Consider the following 21,960-nt stretch of genomic DNA (forward strand, 5'->3'; position numbering starts at 1 on the left):
GAGGGCAGCAGAGGGATAAAAAAAATTACAGTAATTGCTAGGTCAATAAATTTTGAGAAGAGGTTTATACAGGGACAAGGAACAGGTGAGTCTGATGACGAATTGTGGAACGGCTGTGAAGGGAGCATGAATTGGAGAGGCCTCTGCAAAGGCACAGTGTGACTATAACTGAAAATAATTAACACAGAAAAAAATTAGAGATGAGTGAAAAAGACACAAACAGAAGATGACAAAACACAAAGTAACCAGAAATGCAAAAAGATGAAAATTTAAAATGCAAAATAATAAAAAACTGAAAACCAAAGTGACTAGTGAAATTTAAAGTCCCAAGGATAAGAATAGATAGTGCATTAAGATCTGCCTTGGTTGTAAAATTAAAACAACCTGCTGACCCTGAACTAGTTTCTCACCTGCTTGTGCCATTTGTGTTTGAATGCAGGCAACGGTGAAGGCTGTACCTCTGTGACCTTTAACCTGCAAACCCACTCAGTAGCTATAAAGAAGATTATAAACACTGAAAGCGATACGCTAATTGGGCAATTAACTTTACAAGATTAAGCAAAATGCTTTACAACTTAACACAGACACAAAATTTATACAATGCCTTGCTCATACAAAACAAGGCATTTCATATGCGTAATATAGACTTGGGGTAATAAGCAAAGCACACACTGACGTCTGGCTTTGTTGAGTGCTCTAAATCTAGCTGGAGAACCAATAGCTATTTATATATATTGATACACATTAAAAATTAACAGAAGAGCTGGTCTTAGTCTTTTGTGTTAAAAACATAAAATGCAATCAGTAAGGAACATGCAAAGTCAGGCCAGGACATTTCTTCAAGGAAGTTTTTTCTGTACTTTTCCATCTCAATCTGTCAGTAGAGAGGTTTCCTCCCCGAAGGACTAATCACTAACTGAAAAACGTGAGACATTTACTGTGATCCTGCTGACAAACACAACAATAATCTTGCCAGAAGAGATAAAATATTTTTGAGGTTAGCTCATACTAGTAACTCCCACAGTGTGATAATGTGAGTTTAGCTACCACCTGTTATGTCTTTTTAATGCTTTTTTTTTTTTTTAAATCAACAGCAGCATTACATAAGTCTCAGTTTAATTCCCCAGTAATTAGTGATATCGCTAATGCTAAATGTTTGGAACTTCATTTCAACTAAATAATCATTGTTTGGTGGACAGAACAGAGAAGCTGTAAATATCTATTTAAATATATATATATATATATATATATATATTTATCTTGCTTTAATATGCTGTAAAATACTGGTGGGCTGTCTAGGGTGTGGAATGACACAATAGTTGGGTGAAAAATGGTTTGATATATTTCATCAAAATTAAAATGTTTGTCTAAAAAAGCCTCAACATCATAAAGTTTTATCATGTTCTACACTTGATCATTTTAAGGCAAACAGAAAAACCCTCCATTTTAATTCGAATATTATATGTTCAGTAGTGCAGATTATTATTTATACTTAACCCTTGCTTAACCCTTTAACTTTTAGATTGAAAACTTAATTTATCCTGGGTCTCATACACACCCAAAGCCTTTTGTGTTATATCAATCCAGTTCCGGATCTATTATATTTCTACTACCTCAGTTTGGGTTAGTAACATTGATTTTAAATGCTTTTGACCTAGAAAACTTGATCATTAGAAAAAGAAACTCAATGTCGCTATTTCCTCATGCTGAGTCTGAGTCAAAGAAACCTTTGCCTTCTTCTCACAGTTCTTCCGCAACACACAAACGCCTGGATACACAAGAGTAAAATTAATTTACTAAATACGCTTAATTACACTTATGATGCAAATAAAGAACTTTAATTTTTATCCACAACTAAGTTTATTTGCATAGCAAACCCACAAGAGAATTACTACTCAGTTTAAAAATGTAAACAAGTCAAAATACAATGGACTGAAATCCACAGTGAAATAAGCCTAAAGCTCTAAGGATATGTCAAAGCAAACAGAAAATCCAGTGAATGAATGAATTCACTTCCTGTTAGACTCACAGCGTGATCACCACACTCCCTCTTACACAAATACCCAACAGCCTCTGTCCCGCAAGGCATGCTGGGAGATGATGTTTCGCGGGAGATGGAAATTTCCAAGATATCCGTAAAGAGTAGTGAGTGGAAATTTACCCTGCCCTCTTGCTCCTTTTATATAGATAACCATACTTTCCTTTGCAGGCTTTTTCAGTGAAAGTCACCATATTTTACCATAATTTTATTTGTCAGTTGAGAAAATTTGATAATATTAATATCATGATAAAATAGATAAAGCAGCAGTGTTTTTTTGTGTTTACATTATAAGCATAATTGGTTTATAATAACCACATCAGAATGAACTGTATTTGTAGCAGCTGTGGGAGCAGGGCAAGAAGACCTAGAGTAGTTTGATTGACTTTCATTCAATTTATTGACAGCCTTACTGGCATACTTTTAAATATCCAAGCAGCAAAAATATCTGATATATTTCACACTAATGCATACAATTACAATATTTAATGCAAATATATGTATATATGCAAAATATTCACATTGGAACACAAAATAGGATTTTTTAAAATTTAAGTTTGAAAGCAGTTATTTAACAAAACACCAAATACACATTGCACTGAAAGGACATGAGTGCTAGTTTTTTACAGTGACAGGTATACTTTATTTGGATCACAAGCGGGATTTCTATGGAAGACTGCTTTGTAAAAAAACAAAAAAACAAACAGATATTCCTTAAAAAGTATATTTTCCAATTGGCATGGGCAACATTATTATTATGTGACAAAACCTCAAAAAATCTAAACGGGATTGTGGAGCTGCTGTATCAGTCTATTAATAAAAGATGCAATAATTACCTAGAATTTTCCAGGATTCAAATCTAAACCCAAATTAGATTAAGTGTCAGACTTCCGTAGCCAGAAAGAGCTGGTGTTTCTGGTAGTTTCTCTAATGCCAAGCAGCTCAGAGATTTACTATTATTACTGAGTTATTCTCAGATAAGCAGCAACCTTTGTGTCTAAGTATAGGTGTGCATGTTTTGAAAATGATATAGTAGTACTCTACAGTTTGCTTGAATAAAAAGTTGGACGATTATGTGCATTGACAATGAATTATAGAATATTTCCACAAGACAGCAAATACAAGTGACGTTTATTTTAAATACACAAGTGACCAGATATGGGATTAGACCCAAGTAAAACGCACCTGGCCCGGTTCCATCAATTTATATAAGCATGTGGGATAATACCGGTAAGTAGCTGGAACAACTTCTAGGCACTGTTGGTGCATCCCTTTAATACGTCACGGGTCCACGTGTGGGGCGTGGATTTGTATTGGTTCCTATAAGGAGTACGAGGCTGATAGGTTATCGTTGTCTGACGGAGCATCACAGTTGAAGAGGAACTCTTCTTCAGCGGGGGAAACCGACTTATCCGGGCCATATCTACACACTACGAGAAAACAACCTCTCTTCCTAGGCGGACGGAGTATATTCTTCTTCCTGTTCATCGACTTCAAGGGGCGTGGAGTGGCGTGTTGAAGCGCGTCTATTGAGTGATATTTTTTTTGCAGTGCAACCCGGTGAGTGTAATCCACGTCTTTAAATCGATCCCATTTAAAATGTACCCACTGAATATCACTATTAACACGCTAGGGGTGTGTTTCCAATATAAGACGCGCGCTCTCTCTCTTATCAGCGATTGTTTTAGTAAACCTCGTCTGACAACATCCCAATGCTGACGTCAGTGTATGAAAGCTTTCGTTATCTTAAAGAAAAGACCCGCTTAACGCCACAATTCGGCTTTGCGAGCGCAGGCAAATGTCCCAGCTATGCCGGAGTGGTTATGAATGAGAGATGTAATGTTAGGATGCGCGGCATTTTCACGCGAATGAATGAGCGGCTGTTCTAGAATTTTCTTGCCACCTGATAGGTGGATCCGTGTCTGCTGGTGCTCTGGTGTCGCCTCCTCTTTGTATTCATGGGGCAGTCTGCGGCTGTCATCCGCATCTGGACGTCAATTAAAGCCCCATTGTTCGTTCCATAGCGATACTCTTGCGTCTCGTTTTATTTTGCTCCAAGGCTCTAGTGGAGTTACAGAGCCTCACCTGTGACTAAACAAACAGCAGCACACCCCGTTTCATGCCCTCCACAAGCTGTTTCAATGGGATTAAGTTGTATCACGTTGCTTTATTTGTATTGCGGGGCTGATAGTAACCAAATGACTTAGGTTGTACTGATACGGTTTAGAGCAATTTAACCGTCTGGTGTTCTGCTGAGTTTTTTTTTTAGGCTTTTGAAGACAGAAATTCAAACACGACTGGAAGGTAATTGTTAGCCTGGGATTTAAACTGACAGGAGGAGGAAGAGCAGAAGAGTTGCACCTGTGGTTTGTTGTTATATCTGTTTTATGACGCAGCCTTGTCGTGTCTCTGTGCCACCTGACAATGTCAATGCCTCTCTCAAGCTAAGTTGGGACCCTTTAAATGCATCGCATAATACCAGTGGAGTTATTTAATGTAACTGCAAATAAAACACGTTTGCATTTTGGATTAACTCTGGAGTTGAATCAAGATTTGTTTTAATTGTGTGCCTGTGCACCTTTCTGTTGTATGGGTGTGTTCTTTTTTTTAACCTTTTTCAAGGTAGCATGTAGGGCTGTGTAATAATATCAATTTTTCGATATATATCGATATTTTCTTTCCTAGAAAAAAATCGATATTCATCTGCAAGTTTCGCAACATCCAACTGTCACCTTGCTCCCTCACTGCTTGCTTCGCCAGGAGAGTGAGTAGGTCATCAGGCTTAGAGTGATTCCTTCAGATGTTAAGTGTCAAGGTTAAAAAGGTATCAAACTATTCAGAGCAGGATACTTGGTGCACTTTATTTACTTTACAAATGCAAGTAAGCTACAGTTTGTACGGTTTCAATTAAAATAAACATGTTTTCTCACCACTTCTTTGATTCATTTTGTCCAGCTGTCGACTTTAAGTCTGTGTCCATGTCCAACCAGAGCCAGGTATTGTGTAGCTGGTGCTTTTAATCAGTTTTCAGTTAAATTAATTCAATCCAACTCTATAACAGTCACAAAATGTCACCAAAATCACTCTGTCCCTCTAAAATCTTTCAGAAAATCGCAAAAGTATATTGAATTGTATCATTTGCTGAATATAGCAATATATATATCATATCGTGAGCAGAATATCGTGTATCATATCGTGAGATTATTGTATCACTACAGCCCTAGTGCATTGGGTCTGTGATGCCAGACATTTTTTTTGGCACCATCATAGACAGGCTGGCTTGCAAAGACTTGTCCCATAATCCAAACAGAATCAGTTCATTTGCCATCAATGATCTTTCTTTGTGAAACATATTTAGGATGTTAGATAAAGGGTTTCTGAACAGAGCGATTGTCCAATATCAGTTTAAAATGATGCAATACAATTGTGAAATAAATTTTTTTTTATTTCTCTTTATGCTGCCTTACTTATCTGTTAGGAATTCTGACTGAAAGCTCTTTACATGCTTTATTCTGTGCACATGTGTGCAAATAATCATCTGCTTCTTTAGAAATAACTGCCTAAACCAAACATGACAACCATTTAAATATAAATTAATATTGTTTGGATAAACTGCAATGATGTTTTGTGTATTAGAAGTTATTTTTAGACTTGACTCCTCTTACGCTAGTGGTTATCTCCAGACTTCTGGACCAACTCTTTATACTAAATTAAGTTAAAAGCTTGATTCTTTCTCTATGCAGGCTAACTATTTAATTCTTAAAATAATTCAACAAGAACAGTTTAAATAAAATGTGAGCTACCACATGCATAGAACTGTTACTCTGGCACTGGGGCTGAGTGAGTCGGTCCTGGCAGCATTGGGAAAAAGGGTGATTATGTTTTAATCCCGTATTATGTAACTTTGCAAATCAAAAATAAAAATGTATTTACTGAGAAATGTCCCAATGTTTCTGAGCCAGGGTCTCCTAGGCAGTTTATGGCAACCACATGGATAAATAGGCCTTGTTGGTGACTTAATAAAACTGAAAACAAAGACTTCTTTTATTGAGAGAGATGCTTTTGCATAGAGCATGGTTGTGAAAAAGAAGGCGTGGGGGTTATTTTCTGCTATGTATGACAGGGTGAAACCTCAGGAGCAGCCAAACATTCAAGTGTTTGTGAGAATGGGGGAAAAAAAATACAAACAAAAAAACAAAAACAGATGTGCTCAAACTTCCCCCAAATGTTTTCCTTTTTGCTGACTCTGTATTTTTATTTGATCCATATGATTGTCTGTCTGAATATGTATTGTTCACCAAATATTCACCCTACAGGAGAAATTTAGACCTGGCATCTCTGTTGAGCGGATGGTCAGTTTAAGAGCATTAGCTGCAGCCATTTATGGAAATCCTCCACAAAAATCGCCTTTGGATTAATTTTTGTCCTGTTGTGAAGCAAATAAGTCTGAGATTTATATGTGAAAGTACTATTTATGCAACTCTAAGTCCTAGTGGAGAGTGAAGAGATAAAAACCCGGGGTAAGATACGTCACCTTCTGCAGAATCTGAGCATCGAGCTGCACATCTCTTGATATCTAAATAACATTCACTGTAATCATAAAGCAGGTAATGTACTACAATTTGAGATGCTAATTCTTTAATACATTAGTTTGAACACAAATGTATAGAACATTGGTCACAAACAAATAGAACCTGTCTGACAACATGCAGTAGGCTGTAAGATCTCATCATGATTTTAAAAAACATAAGAAAAACAAATCCATTGCAACATTTCCCTATAAATCCAATTATACACAATAATGCATAATCCTAATAGCGGTTCAGCAACCTTTTTTAGATTTTAGATCCCGTCACTATATTCCCCAGGAATGTTTGCTATGTTGTAGCTGAGGTAACACATTGACACTGAGATGCTCTGAAAAATATTGTGACTGGGAGGCAAAATAGTTCTACGTAGCTGAACATAGACAGCACCGGTAGCCTACAGGCTACTTGTTAACAAGCTTAAGGTGCTGTATTGTTATTAGCTAGTCATCTTTTAGCTAACATTACCTGCTTCCAGCAACATTACTCAACTCAGTCGGTTAGTTTGGGGGGAAAACTGTGCAAAGGTCTTTGCATTTTGCTGGTTTACTGCCATGATCCTAACACACCTGCGTAGCTCCGCACAGCAGCAGCAGACCTCCGTCGCTGCCGCACAGGTGTAAACCCAGCACGGGCGTCTCAGCGTTCATGTTGGGTTTAAAGACGGCTCGGAAAAACAGGTTACGAAATGTTAATAACGGATTAAACAGTTTTAACTGCTGAAAAAAGGGACGAGGGCACAGATATGGGAAATGCGGAAGTCCCTTCCTATATGTTATAGAAATAACAGACAGTTTGCCACTCTGAGGTAAAAACCGACTATGGTAAAAACAACAAACAGCTTCCAGTCCAAGGAAGCTGACTCTGTGCCCGTCCATGCCGCCGGGCCTGTATTGTGTGAATGCATGTAGGGAGCTAACATAGGTGTGCAGCAGTGTCTTGGAAAAACGTGCAGAAAGTTGTTCACAGTCTCAGTCACAGACAGTGTTGTAAAAAATGCTGTACTGGTAAACACTCACCACAACCACAAGAATGTACACCCCTGATTATTTTAATGGTTCATCCCAATGGGTGGCACTTATTTCTAGAGACAGTTAAGATGAAACAATTTAACAGAAATTCATATAAGAAACCAGATGACTCTGTAACTGATGGTGACATTAATAAGATTTGTTGATAGTAATTTGAATATTACTGTAAGAGGTAATTTTTGGTACTGAGTGACAATCTTTATTTCAGTGAAGTCTGAATAAAGATTGTCACTGATGGAGGCATGTTTATTTAAAAAGAGGCATTTTGAGGAACTGTCCAAAAATAAAGGCACACAAGGTGTTCTAGATCTAATTAAAATTATGTATTTTTTGTGTATCTATGGGATTTTCTAAGCGTAGGCATATTCTTAATCCAATAAGGAGTTGCATGACACTGTTTAGAGGACACCAACATGGCCTCATATTAGGGTGTGTAGGAACTGTGTAGCTGTTGCCAGCGGCGTTTTGTGCTTTCTTGACTCAGCTTACATAATATTTCAGCTCTAGCATGGCTCGAGGTTAGTTGTATTTGAACAGACTCGGAAGAAAATCTCAGGAAAGGTAAATCCCTTTTTAGTCCAGGTGGCACTAGAAAAATACAACCGAAGCAAATCCCATTTCACTGAAGGTGCAATTCTTGTTTTTTTTTATGTTTGACATTTCACTATTTACTTTCCTTGTCATTTTTAATATACGTTTTGCTATGTGACCTTGGTGTCGGTACACATTACTCAATGTTTCTCCTGTTGTGAGTTCTAACATGTTTGTGTTCAGTGTTTTTTCCAAGTAAAAGTCATAATACTAATGATGTGTTTCTCTTTCTGTCTTACAGGAGTATTTAATCTTGGCTTTTCTAAACTGGTGACCTACAACGCCCTGCTCAGCCACCAACAAAAACTGAGCCGACAGACTACCTTGTTAATCTTTTTTGACCTGGCAGTGGATCCGTCCCCAGCTTTTGTTTCGACTGAAAACCAAAGCAGCGAAATTTTAAAAAAAAATATTTCTGCTATTTTTTTTAATAAATCACACTTATAATTCTAAAAAAAAACTTGGACATTTGCTTCTTTTTAAGCTTTAAAGGAATTAATTTGTAAAAATGCATGCCAGGATGGAAGCAGCGGACATTTCAGTGGTTGCACTGTATTTTGTCCTGGTGCTCGCCATCGGGCTTTTGGCCATGTGGAAAGCCAATCGCAGCACCGTGAGTGGCTACTTCCTCGCTGGACGCTCCATGAACTGGGTAGTGATAGGGGCGTCCCTCTTCGTCAGCAACATCGGCAGCGAACACTTCATAGGTCTGGCCGGGTCGGGTGCAGCAAGCGGCTTTGCTGTAGGAGCCTGGGAATTCAATGCAATCCTTCTTCTGCAGCTGCTCGGCTGGGTGTTTATCCCCGTCTACATCTACTCTGGAGTTTACACCATGCCAGCGTACCTGTCGAAACGTTTCGGTGGGAACAGGCTGAAGGTTTACTTCGCCTGCCTGTCTGTGCTGCTCTACATCTTCACCAAGCTCTCCGTGGACCTGTATGCTGGCGCTCTCTTTATTCAGGAGTCCTTGGGGTGGAACCTTTATCTTTCAATTCTTCTGCTCATCAGTATGACTGCTCTGCTCACCATTACTGGTGGACTGGTTGCAGTGCTCTACACAGATACTCTTCAGGCAGTGTTGATGATTGGTGGAGCCCTGACCTTAACCATCATGAGCCTAATCAAAGTTGGTGGACTAGAAGGGGTCAGAACTAAGTATATGCAAGCCATTCCTAATGTCACCGCAATAACGGCTGCTGGAAACTACACATATTCACCATCTTGTCACATTGAACCAAAGCCAAACTCACTGCGCATCCTTCGCGGCCCTCTAGATGAGGATATTCCTTGGCCAGGTTTCATTCTGGGGCAAACCCCTGCATCCATTTGGTACTGGTGTGCAGACCAGGTCATCGTGCAGAGAGTATTAGCTGCTAAGAACATTGCTCACGCTAAGTGCTCAACACTCATGGCTGGATTTCTCAAGATCCTGCCCATGTTCGTGATAGTCATTCCAGGAATGATCTCCCGCATCTTATTTGCAGATGAGATCATCTGCATTGGGCCGGAGCACTGCATGGCCGTGTGCGGTTCCCAGGCTGGGTGCTCGAACATCGCTTACCCACGCCTGGTGATGGCGGTGATGCCGGTGGGACTCAGGGGTCTTATGATGGCTGTCATGATTGCTGCTTTGATGAGTGACCTTGACTCAATCTTCAACAGCGCAAGCACTATCTTCACCCTGGACATTTACCAGTCTCTCCGGAAGACAGCTTCGCAACGCGAGCTGCTGATTGTAGGCCGCATGTTTGTTGTGGTCATGGTGGTAATCAGCATCGCTTGGGTCCCTGTAATCATTGAGATGCAAGGTGGACAGACATACATATACATCCAGGAAGTTGCTGGCTATCTCACCCCACCAATAGCTGCCCTTTTCCTGCTCGGTGTGTTCTGGAGGAGGTGTAACGAGACGGGCGCCTTCTGGGGAGGCATGACGGGTTTCGTGCTCGGTACCATACGGCTGATCCTCGCCTTCTTTTACCGCCAGCCACGCTGTGACCAGCCAGACAACAGACCCTTCTTCATCGTCCACATTCACTACATGTACTTTGCGGCTTCACTCTTCTGGATTTCAGGGTTGGTTGCTGTGGTGGTCAGTCTTTGTACCTCTGCACCGGATGATGAACAGGTGCGCACCACCACAGTCTGGGGGCTCCGCAAGCTGGAAAAGGTTCCCCTGAAGGACAGAGCTGAAAAGTACGGTCTAAGAGAGAAGAACCAATGCAACGGCAGCGAAGTCTACTATAAAGACATTCCTGCAGATGTCAAAATGGAGAGGTGTCTAGATGGAGCTGAGATCAAGCTTCTGGTCCCGTCCACAGACCATGATCCAGCTACTCCCAGCACGGAAACGTCCCCTGCCTCCACCCCTGCTGAGCAGCCTGCTTTCAGCCAGATGGATATGGTCAGACCAGAGCAAGGAGAAAAAGGCCTGTGCATGCGCTTTATTGACTGTTTCTGTGGGTACAAAGAAGAACCACATGGCGCCCCGCAGAAAGTCTCGCAGGAAGATGAGAAGGTGACTGCAGCGATGCTGTACGAATCCCCCAGAGATAAAATCCTTCTCAACCTGGCCCTATTCATGGTCTGCTCTGTGGGCATATTCATGTTTGTGTACTTCTCACTGTAGTTGGACACTGTACAGAACTGTTTAGATAATTTTTTTGGAATATGTAAGATAAGTGCAAGGTATTTTTGGGCTGTTACAGCAGTAAAAAATGTTTTTTTCACGGATTATAAATTTTGTCTGTAATATTTACAGTTATTTTTCGTAGCTCACTAACAGGCATTTAAGCTTGTTATCATTTTTAAATGAGTTAAGCTTCTCCACATGAAAAAGAAAAGCAAAACACATTGTACTTCTGTGACTTTGAATCCTATTGTTAATCTTGCATTTAAAATGTCTACTGGGATTTTCAGAGTTGTTCTATAAGTGAATTTAATATTTGCCTTACTATATATGTTTTTGTTGCATTTGAGGATGGGTTGAAGTATTTATGACCTCTTTAGAAAGGGTGCAAGAGAAAACATCAAGAAGAATTGCTCGGTACTTAACGAATATTGCAAATGCTGCTTATTTTTTGAAATATATTTTTAATAGTGATAATTGAAATCATTGATTTGACTTACTTAATATGTTGCATTTAGAACCACTTTATAGAGTTATAATTAAGAAATGTATCCATGTTTTTCTGCTGATCGGTGTCAGAAAGAGAAGCACAACTTAAAAAAATATATATATATTTTTGTTATAGTCAAAAATAGACATGGTATAGTTAATTTAGTCACTTTTGACCAAATTTCAGTTATATTTGGAGCATTATTGCTCTTTCTACTACTTTATACACTTTGTGTTTTACACTATGTTATGTTTGTGATTTTTTGCTATTTTATTGTAACAGAAAGCATCAGTTTTTGTTTGATGTCTTGTTGTGTTTGACATTAGACATATAAAGTCTTTTGCAAATCTTTTAGGGCTCATTTTGTTCAAATTGCTTTCATACTAAGCTGTTTATTGTGTGTCCACTGTCTGTTTTTAAATATTGTTTGTCTTTTTAAGTGCATTTTCTATGAAGCTCCTACCAAATGTGTCTTATTGTGCAATGGATAAGTGGGGAAAAAAAGAAGAACATTTCCAGAGAGCACAAAAATAGAAAGTATTTTTAAAGTCTTGACTCAACCAGCTTTTTAATGAGGTGTTTTTTTTTTTTTTTGGTGGCATAAATTGAGACTGATGCTGCAAAACTTAAATATGTCAGGGTTAACATTTTGTTGGCACAGCTTGCTTCTGACTTTGTCATTTAAATTTTTCTTTCCAATCTGCTGATCTTCTGGATTGTGGTATTTGTTTGAGTCATGACTACAAAATATATTTAAAGGAAGATCTGAATCAGGTGTTGCCCAACCCTGAGTGCAAAATGTCAGTTTGTGAATGAAATAGGCAAACCCTTTTTCCATGTCAAGACATGTTGGGATGATAAGAGATGATTGCTGTATGGGAAAAAGCTTTAAAAGTTTTTTCTTTCCTTTTTGAGAGAATATACATTGTTGTTTTTATTCTAGAGACTGTAAATAAAGTTTCTGTGGAGACCAGAAGGAAGGTGTGTTTTCATTCTTTATTTTCTGAAATAAGTACATTACCCAAGTAAACGTTGTTTGAAAAGCTAACATAATAATAATAATAATAATAATAATAATAATAAATTTAATTTGTAATGCACTTTTCATTAATAAAAATCTCAAAGTGCTACATGGTGCAGCTAAAAACAAATAAAATCAACAATAAAAAAAAGACAGTAATTTAAAAGTGGAGTAGGCATGTCTAAAAAGAAAAGTTTTCAAGCCGGTTTTAAAATTGGACAATAATTGCGGGGCTCTCAAATAGTCCGGGAGAGAGTTCCATAGACGAGGAGCAGCCAAAACAAATGCCTGATCAACCATAGTCCTTAGTCTTGATCGAGGAAGATGGAGAAGATTACAGGCTTGGCATCGTAAGGATCTAGAAGTTGAATGTGAAATAAGGAGGTCCTTCAAATAATCAAATAATTGTGAAAAGTGCAATTTTATATGGAATCCTATAAGCTACAGGAAGCCAGAAATTCAGCTTTTCTGTTTATTATATTCATAATATGAGACAACCCAAAGTAGCTTACATTGTTGCATTGTACTCTTGAATTATATTAAGCATCCTTGGATAATTTTGTTCTTTCAAATGGTATTCATAAGCATAAACATGACATTATGGATAATTTGCACTACATATGCAATTGCAGTTTAATAATAATAGCAGTAGTAGCTGGGAATTACAAATACAAATACATCATATTAGCTGTAATAAATCTTTTACTTTTAAAATGTCAATATAACTCATTAGTGTTTCTGTTTGCATGTGTATTCATATTATTAATAATTGTTGCACAATATTAAAAAAGCAAGAATTTAAAAATTAAGCTGATTAAATTCAGATCAGATTTCTTCTATCTTCTTACTGCATTTCATCTTAAATGATTTACCATCACGTCATACCTACATTAGTTATCGAAACCTTAACTGTCTTCTTGTAGAGAATGTATGACGTAAAGATGTAGGACTGTAACTAAATCATCAGTCATTATATCACTCCTTTCTGAACTTCCTATGGATAGAGATATGTGATCTTGTTGACTAGGATTACATAAACCTCAGCAAAGAGAAATTAATCTACTTTGAATCTGATGGGGACTGGGTTATCCCAAGCTTCTTTACCAAAGATTCAACAAATCAAAATCCCAACATCAGTAGTTATAAGGGTTCACGTTTCCATTACTGACCAAATCTCACATGAGTGTAACTTTCCATCTGGATTTAAATTAGAAATACAACACAGTAGTAAATAATTCACCTTTTGTCAGTTTTCTGTTTGAATTGGATTAAAACTATGACACTGAATCCTAAATAAAGCAATCCAATAAAGATTGTTGGGTAATGCATTGACTAAGGGACTATATTATACAAAGCGATCTGATCCCCACTGTTGATCCCGCTTTGATTCAGAGGGTGATATTTGGAGGCCATGATCTGAGTGCCTATTTAGTCTGTGACTCATCACTGATATGCTGCGACTTACCATAGTAACAAGCGAAATGTGGCATGATGGGAGAGAGGGGGTGCAGACAAAACCACTTTCTGGTTGATTATGAGCAGGTGTCACACTTAAAATTGATAAAATGAATTAAAATATTTCTCTTGTCATTGAAAACACAACAACATCTGTTTGTTATTTAGAGAAATAATGCAACATTGCCAATGATTAGCTAAACATTTCCAAGAATGACCTTAACTTGCCTCTGTGTGCGGGACTGTGTACCTGGCAGGCATTTCTGCAGTGAAACAAATAAGTAATTGCAGGATAAAGGACAAACAATGGGATAAAAATATAGTTTTTTAGTAATCATAATATTTAAATAGGCATTGTCATTAATTTATCAGACAAATTTAATGACCGTCAAAGGTAAACTGAGAAAATAAAAACAGTTTTTACATGTTTTTTTTTTTTTTTTTTTTTTTTGCATCAAAAATTGATCTAGGCCAACATCATCATTTGTGACCCCTAGAGGTTTCGTAACCTAATTGTGATTGATCATCTTTTCTGGAGATCTCAGTTCAATTTCTACTGCTAGACGTGTTTATCAAGAAGTCACACTAATAGAACCTGTCTGACAACAGGAAGTAGGCAAGCCGATATTAAAAAGCAACACATCGTTTCCAGATTTGTAGAACTCACAGAATAAACAGGACCAGAGTCATTTTTAACATCTTTTACACTGAGGTCAAAATGTATTTATAAGGCTGTGGGAATCCAGTGAACCTGGACAGAAGCCGCTATCCACATATGGAGGAAACATGAAACAGTGGTGAACCTTCGCAAGAGTGATTGGCTTACAAAAGCTTATTGACAACTCATCATGTCATACACAAAAGAAACCCAGAACATGTTCTGCAGACCTCATTAACCTCAATTAAGTCAGTGTTTGTGATTCAACAATAAGAAACATATTGGGCAAAAACGGTATCCATGGTAGGTAGAGTTCAAAGGTGAAACCACAGCTGACTAAACACGACACAAAGGCTGTTTCACATTTGCCAAATTAAAACTTGATGGTTCCCGAGATATTTGAGAAAATATTCTGTGGACAGATGAGACAAGAGTTGAACATTTTAGAGGACATTCCCATTAAACTTGGTGTTAAACTAACACAGCCAGATTTGGTGCTGGTGGAGTGATAATCCAGGGCTGCTTCAATGCTTCAGGACCAGTGACAATCAGCTGATAATCTGTGGGAAAACTGATGCTTGCAAAAGCTCTATTTCCATTATGACATGAACCTTTGACATCAAAAGGTTCATGTCAAAGGTTTTGACATGAACCTTTTCCATGTCAAAAAACATGTTGGGATGATAAGAGATGATTGCAGGATGGAACAAAAATGGCCGTCTTTATGTACAAAGATGGCAGAGGCATAACCTAAAAGACTTCCAGCTGTAAATGTATAAATTTTTCTTCCATTTTCCACTAATGTTCTACGTTAAGTCACTCTATCACATAGACTTCCAACAAAAGGATGAAATACTAAAACCTTCAAAAGGGATGTACTGTAAATCTGTAAATATTTTTTGGTACTTGCTGATCAATAGACATGTTAGCATAAAAAAAAATACTTGAACTCTGATAAAGGTTTGTGCCAAGTCTAATGGTTCTTCATGGCACAGACATCAAACTAACGTCCTGTAGATGTGGACAACGTTTTGTGAGTTTTTTTTTCCAGCAAAGCTGTTGTTTGCAAATTCGAATTCAGGTATCCAAAGCATCACTGATATTTTGCATGACTTCCAGAAGGTTTAACAACCAGCATGAGTTTTAAGTTCATATGATTTCTTTTTGCTCAATGCATCGCTCAAGATTTCGGATGCATTTTGCTTACTCCTCCACTAACCCCCGCTAGTCTCATTCCCAGCCTCTTGCCCAAGAGGAAACTAATGATATTGTCCTTGTGGAAAAGTACTGGCATTTGGGCCATGCTTTGTTCATTGTCTATTTCAGACAGAGAAAGAAACAGTCTGAGACAAATACTTAGATAGAAGTAGAGAGGCAAGATATATTCTAAAATAAAATTATAAGCGACATAAATCTACAGTGCTTTTTTTTTTTTAATCAAGCACTTTTCGGTCTTTTATCTTTCCATTTGTTTCAGTGTTACTCATTGAAGCGAGTCTCTAAAGTCATGGCAGAGTCCCTGCAGATAGAGTGCCTTCCAAATGAGCTAACTTGAAGCTTTTCATTTCACATTTTCACATTTTCAGTGTGTTTTATTAGTGCGTCTTTGTGAAACTTGAGGAAAAATAATAGATGTTTTTCAAATCTTTGCACGTGTCAAAATTCTTCAGACTTCTTTTGCAATTTTAAAAGTCTTGCCACAGATTCCCCACTGGAGTCTAACTGCAATGTGTTAGACATATCATTTTCTAACACTACAGTTCTCCTTCTGAGAGCTGTTAGATTTACTTCGACCAAAAACCCATCGGTCCTGAACATTGCCTTATCGATATCTGCTGCTTCTCCAGAGAGACCGGGGGACTCGTCGCTGCTCTCCAAGCAAAGCTCTCCTTCCTCATTCTTTCAGTTTAGTCATAATAGGTTTGAAACTGTGCTTCCTAAGATGATCAAAGCTTTATGTGTAGTTTTATAACTTAACTCTGCTTAATGTACTCGCAACTATATCTGTGACCTATGCTCCTTTGTCTTCAAGATGTGGTTTGATTGCTGTTTTTCTTTTAGCAAACCCCTAGGCCTTCATAGAACGTATACACATAGATGAACTAAGTGGCGGCTACAGAAGGATCTTATTTAGATGTTTTAGAGTAAAGTCAGAAAGATGAAAATGCACTTCACACTTCTCAGTTTTTAAAAAACACAATTTATCCATTAAACTTTCTCATCATAACTCTACCTATTTTGTTTCTGAGGTAAAAGCCTAGTACAGTGCAATCAGTGGATCTAATGTGAGAAAACATAAGAAGTTTAATACTTTTTCTAAGGTTCTCTGTAATGGATGCAAAAACTGAGACAGCTGCACACAAATAAAAATATTAAATCGCATAAGGCCTCCTGTGTAAATCTGTGTGGATATCATAGGCTTGAATCCTTGACAGCATCTTTCACAGTGCTTACATAACTCTATTATTTGATGGACAGTAGAAGCAGTTCGCCCCGAGGTAACATCTTGACAAACCCGTGTCTCCAGGAACAGATTTACTGTTGTGAATAAAAACAGGTTAAACTTCACCTTTGATCTGAGACACTGATCCAGTCGTACAAGACTGGACCGCATACAGTAAAAACAAGCTGTTGAGTCACAGGGTGTATTTAGCTTTTTGTCACATTGCTTCTGCAGCTTGCCTCAGGCTTCATCGAATTAATAGTGGCATGACAAGCAGGAAAAGTGATGTTTGGATTGTTCCTTTGCAGGATAGAGGTCTTGTTTGAATGCCGGCAGAGAGACTTTGCATATGTGGGGTTTGCGACTTCCTCCCACAGACCCAAGCTTTAAGTGTGCATGACTCTGTAGCGATGCGCCAAGGGCAAAGTGCATGCGAAAAAGGGAGAAATTAAGATTTACTGGTGTACTGACTTAACTCCACATGGTGTATGCTTAATCATAAATACATGTGACTGTGGCCAAATTAGGGTGTACTCATTTGTTTATCATGACTGTGTTTGAAAGAGCAATAAAAAAAGACACTCCCGAAAACCAACCATGACATCATGTTGATAAGGTAAACTAAAATGCTCCCTGCTTCCACAGGGAAGATTTCAAGGTCAAAATAAGGTCATTTATGGCTTTGATCCTCTGATGCAAAATGCTTCTGTGGTTTTAGGAAATTATACAGCTGGAAGGGATGTTTTTTTATTTGTCTCTGCTTTACATGAAGCCAGACACAAGGACAAACTTTTTTTTTATCGACTTTGAGAAAAGCTGTTTAATATACATGATGTAATGAGATTGATGATAATCATGGGAAAAGATAGGTGAAAATGTTAAAAAAATGTTCAAGTGTCGCTCAGGGATTTTCTGTAGCATCTTCACAGACTTTATAAGCTGCGTGTTTTTCTTCAGATTTGAGCACATTTTGAGCCATCGTAGCCTTGAACTGTCATTTTTAATACTTGATTTTTGCGTCTCGGTTTAACTTATTGGTAACACTTTATTTGAAGGGGGTTGAATAAGACTGACATGACACTGTCATAAACATGACATAACACCTGTCATGAACATGAATAAGCCTTCATGAATATTTATGACTGTTGTCATAAAGCGTCATTCGGTTAATTATGACACTTTTAATACAAAGTTGACATTATTCAAAATGTCTTTGTTACGACAACTTGACATTAACCAAGAAATCATTATTGATATAAATTTGTTATAAAAGTATTACTGATTGCACTTTAAAAATCAGGTAACTTTATGTTATTAAAGGTAAAGTTTAAACAGTAATGATTTCTTGGTTAATGTCAAGTTGTCATAACAAAGACATTTTGAATTATGTCAACTTTGTATTAAAAGTGTCATGATTTACCGAATGACGCTTTATGACAACAGTCATAAATATTCATGAAGGCTTATTCATGTTCATGGCATGTGTTATGTCATGTTTATGACAGTGTCATGACAGTCTTATTCACCCCCGTCAAATAAAGTGTTACCAACTTATTTAATTAGATTTTTTTCAGTGGATTCATTTTGAATGAACTGGAAGTCAGTAAAATCCAGAACCTTTTAAAAACAACACTGACAAAAGTTTCCAGTGAACTTATCCTCGCAAAGGATGGTAAACAACATTTTGCACATGAAACAAAGTTTTAAAAAAAAAAAAAGTTCTACAGAGATTTTTAAAATTTATATGTAAAAAGGACTGAGGCATCGTTGTTACTAGACGGCATGTTTACCCTGACATAAAAACATGCCACAGCTTTTGTTCTGTTATCACAACCAACCAGACATGCGAAGGTTTAAAAAATGTCGCTGTTGTTCATTCCCATTGAGGTAACAGCGGAAGCAGCCATGTAGAGAATGCAGTGAGACCTTTCAAATATACGGTGAACACATAGTCAATGCATTCCTGGCGTTCCCCGTGCACAGTCCCGACTGAACTATGGCGGCATGCCTGGGATTCTGGCGTTAATCCGCTGAATAGGGCTTCCCTGGCAAAAGGAAATATTTACCTCCTGCAGAAATAACAGCAGGAAGAATAGAGTCTGGGGTCACAACATAATAAGGATGAGTCAAAGAAGCAAACACCGGCGAGGCCTTTTTATTCCAAGATCAGGCTCACCAAAGGCTGATCAACAGTGACACAGTGCAAACCCTGTCAAAGAGCTGGAGGACATATGTAAGCAGAGAAGTTACTAATACGATGTACAGCCTAAAATAAGGTGACTCAGTTATGACGAAACAAACCTTATCTTATCCTCGCATGTCATAATGAGCGAGGTAAAACAATGCCCCTATCAATCTTCTTACGATTTACAGTATTGTTACCTGATTTCCACTGCTTACACAAAACAGCGTGCGGGTAAATCTAAATATTTACGGCTGTGTGACGCTTCGGTCATTTCTTTTTTCCCTTCCACATCCCCTACGGAGCCGAATCTTATGTGCCCTTATATGTTTTACACTTCCTAGGGATTTCACCAGAAGAGTGTTGTAATATAAAAACAGAGCTTTTTAAACTTTCTTCCCAGCATCGTAGACACTAAATGTGGAGTTATTTTTGAATGACAAGAGTTGAAATTATTTTAGGGTTTAAGAGATTGCCTTATGAAGTCTCTTTCATAAGACAATGAGAGCGATGGTGGCAACTGTGGTAGGAGTTCGTCCCTGAATTGCTGGGTTTGATTCCCACACTGTCTGCCTCTGTCATTGTTTCCTCGTTACCTGCAGGTGGTGGTGGTCGTCATGGCAGCCTCACCTCTCTCATTGTGTCCCAGGGCAGCTGTGGCTGCAGTCCAGTAGCTTGCCACCATCAGTGTGTGTGTGTGAAGTGCCACACTGTCCAAAAGTGCTGTACAATTACAGACCGTTTAATATGTTTCTTTTACCAAGTTTAAATTAAAAGTTAGAATAATACAACACCATTGGCCCAGACAGAGTCCTGACACTGCAAGGAGAAGCAAGCATAGACAATGGATGGATTGATTAATTTTATTTTGTCTAAGTCAGTCTCGCAGCAGACATTTGTTCCAAAACTTTGCATCGGCACGCCACTCCCTCAGAAAACTCGGTTTAATTGTATCTGAGTGCTGTACTCAGCTCAAGGCCGGTTGAAAGCATTTGACTCTCTCACAAACACCTTCATTTTGTGCACACTGAGATAAGGTTTGTTTTTTGTTACACCAGCTAACCTTTTTCTTTGCACTAGCAAAAATTTACTTTGTAAAGAAGTCATAAAGCTTCACCGAACAATTGACTTCGTGTTCAGAACAAATTCAACTCAGATATCACATAAGGTACACTTATTGCTATAGTGATATTTAGGAGTATTACTTTAAGTGGAGATCATGCCACACTATATTGTTATGGTGAATTTTAAAACTATGGATTTATCTGGCTTTACTTTTGGCATCAGTGGTGCAGGTGGCAGCACCATTGTCTTGCACCTAGGAGGTCCTGGGTTCGATTCCCAGCCTGGGGTATTTCTGCATGGAGTTTGTGTGTTCTCCCTGTGCATGGGTGGGCACTCCGGCTTCCTCCCACAGTCCAAAAACATGGCTGTCAGATTAATTGGTCTCTCTAAATTTTCCTTATATGTGTGTGCATGATTGCCTGTCCTGTCTGTCTGTGTTGCCCTGTGATGAACTGGCGACCTGTCCAGGGTGTACCCCGCCTCTCGCCCATTGATCGCTGGAGACCCCAATGGGACCAGGGTGCAAGAAAATGAATGGATGGATCTTCTTCCTTCAACAAATATGCACTTCCTTGTGTTGGTCTAGTTAGCATATCCAAGCCCAACAATAATATTCAAAGGTTTGTGGTGGTGACAAGATCAAATTCAAGGGGTGTCATTATGGAAAACAACTATTTCTCACGAAGGGGGAAAATAGCAATATAAGTTACTTATCATACAGGAGCTATTTAAGAGGATTTAGGCATGAGTTACATTTTAATCACAAGGTTATTTAGATTCAGTTCTTCAGAAGGACTGAACAAAAAATTTCCGTGACGTCTACTGCATTTGCTGACTTTGAAAACAATAAATAATGGGTCAAAGAGACGGTTTGGGTTAATTTGTTACAGTGTTTGGGGTCAGGTGTAGTTTTCACTGCAGCAGGGCAGTGAGGCTGACGGAGGGATTCTGGTCTGTGGCAAGAAGAGGGAGTGGTGACCATATGAGAAAATCTCATGACCACGTCTGGAAAAATACTGTTGTAGCTCACTGAAGGGCAAACGAGGGAAAGAAAATAGAGAGTAACTCAGAACACCGGCAAGTTATAGAAGGAGAATGTTTGATCGATTGAACAGTTTGACAAATAACTTACAAGATGAGGATTAGTCATTGTTTTTTTTTTTTTTTTTGTTTTGTGAATTTGATACCAGATGAATGGTTCCCAAGCCAACTAAAAAACCCCCACCAATGTCAGGATGCTCACATTTATGATTAGGTAAATTATTTATAATTTAACATTTGTGTATGATCTTTTATACATTTTGCTTAGCTTATTTTTATATTTTCTAATACTCAACATTTTGAATGGGAGTCATTGTCAACAAATAAGCAATTTTCCCCTAACGGCTCAACTCAATAAAGTAATTCTGATTCTGAAGTAATCACTGTCGCTGAAGTCAGCAATGAATTTCGGACGGAAATAAACGAGAATACGTGAGCGCATGTGAAAAACGAGCAGGGAGAAGTAAAAACGTGTCAATGAGCGTGTGCGCGATTCTGCATTTTGGAGCTTATGTAACATTTAAGCTCAGCTTGGGTTTTACGGTTCACTAGCTCTTGAGGATCTTTTACATATGTCACATTCACTGTAGGGATTGGTTGGCTGACCCCTGATGTTTAATCCAGCCAAGCTCGGGATGAAGTCAGAGAGCTTCTGGTCACAGCAGTCATTGCTTTTGCTCTCTGTAGCTTTTTTATGGCTATGTTGAGAAAGACGCCACAATTTTGCTAC

At 38.2% G+C, this 21,960-nt stretch overlaps 1 protein-coding gene across 1 annotated transcript; it reads left to right on the plus strand.

Moving 5' to 3' along the window:
* Positions 1-3,356: 3,356 nt before the first annotated feature.
* Positions 3,357-12,341, plus strand: slc5a3b (solute carrier family 5 member 3b). The gene is made up of 2 exons (XM_014993901.2): positions 3,357-3,598; positions 8,488-12,341. The coding sequence occupies exon 2, from the start codon at positions 8,755-8,757 to the stop codon at positions 10,873-10,875; it is 2,121 nt and encodes a 706-aa protein (XP_014849387.2). The 5' UTR covers positions 3,357-3,598; positions 8,488-8,754; the 3' UTR covers positions 10,876-12,341.
* The last annotated feature ends 9,619 nt before the right edge of the window (positions 12,342-21,960 follow it).

Source organism: Poecilia mexicana, unplaced genomic scaffold, assembly GCF_051168715.1.
Source record: "Poecilia mexicana isolate PSO_F unplaced genomic scaffold, ASM5116871v1 scaffold_2, whole genome shotgun sequence".
Classification (NCBI taxonomy): Eukaryota; Metazoa; Chordata; class Actinopteri; order Cyprinodontiformes; family Poeciliidae; genus Poecilia; species Poecilia mexicana.

Bases quoted from the DNA above. Each gene is read 5' to 3' on its own strand.
- slc5a3b (XM_014993901.2), top strand. From the start codon at position 8,755: ATGCATGCCAGGATGGAAGCAGCGGACATTTCAGTGGTTGCACTGTAT.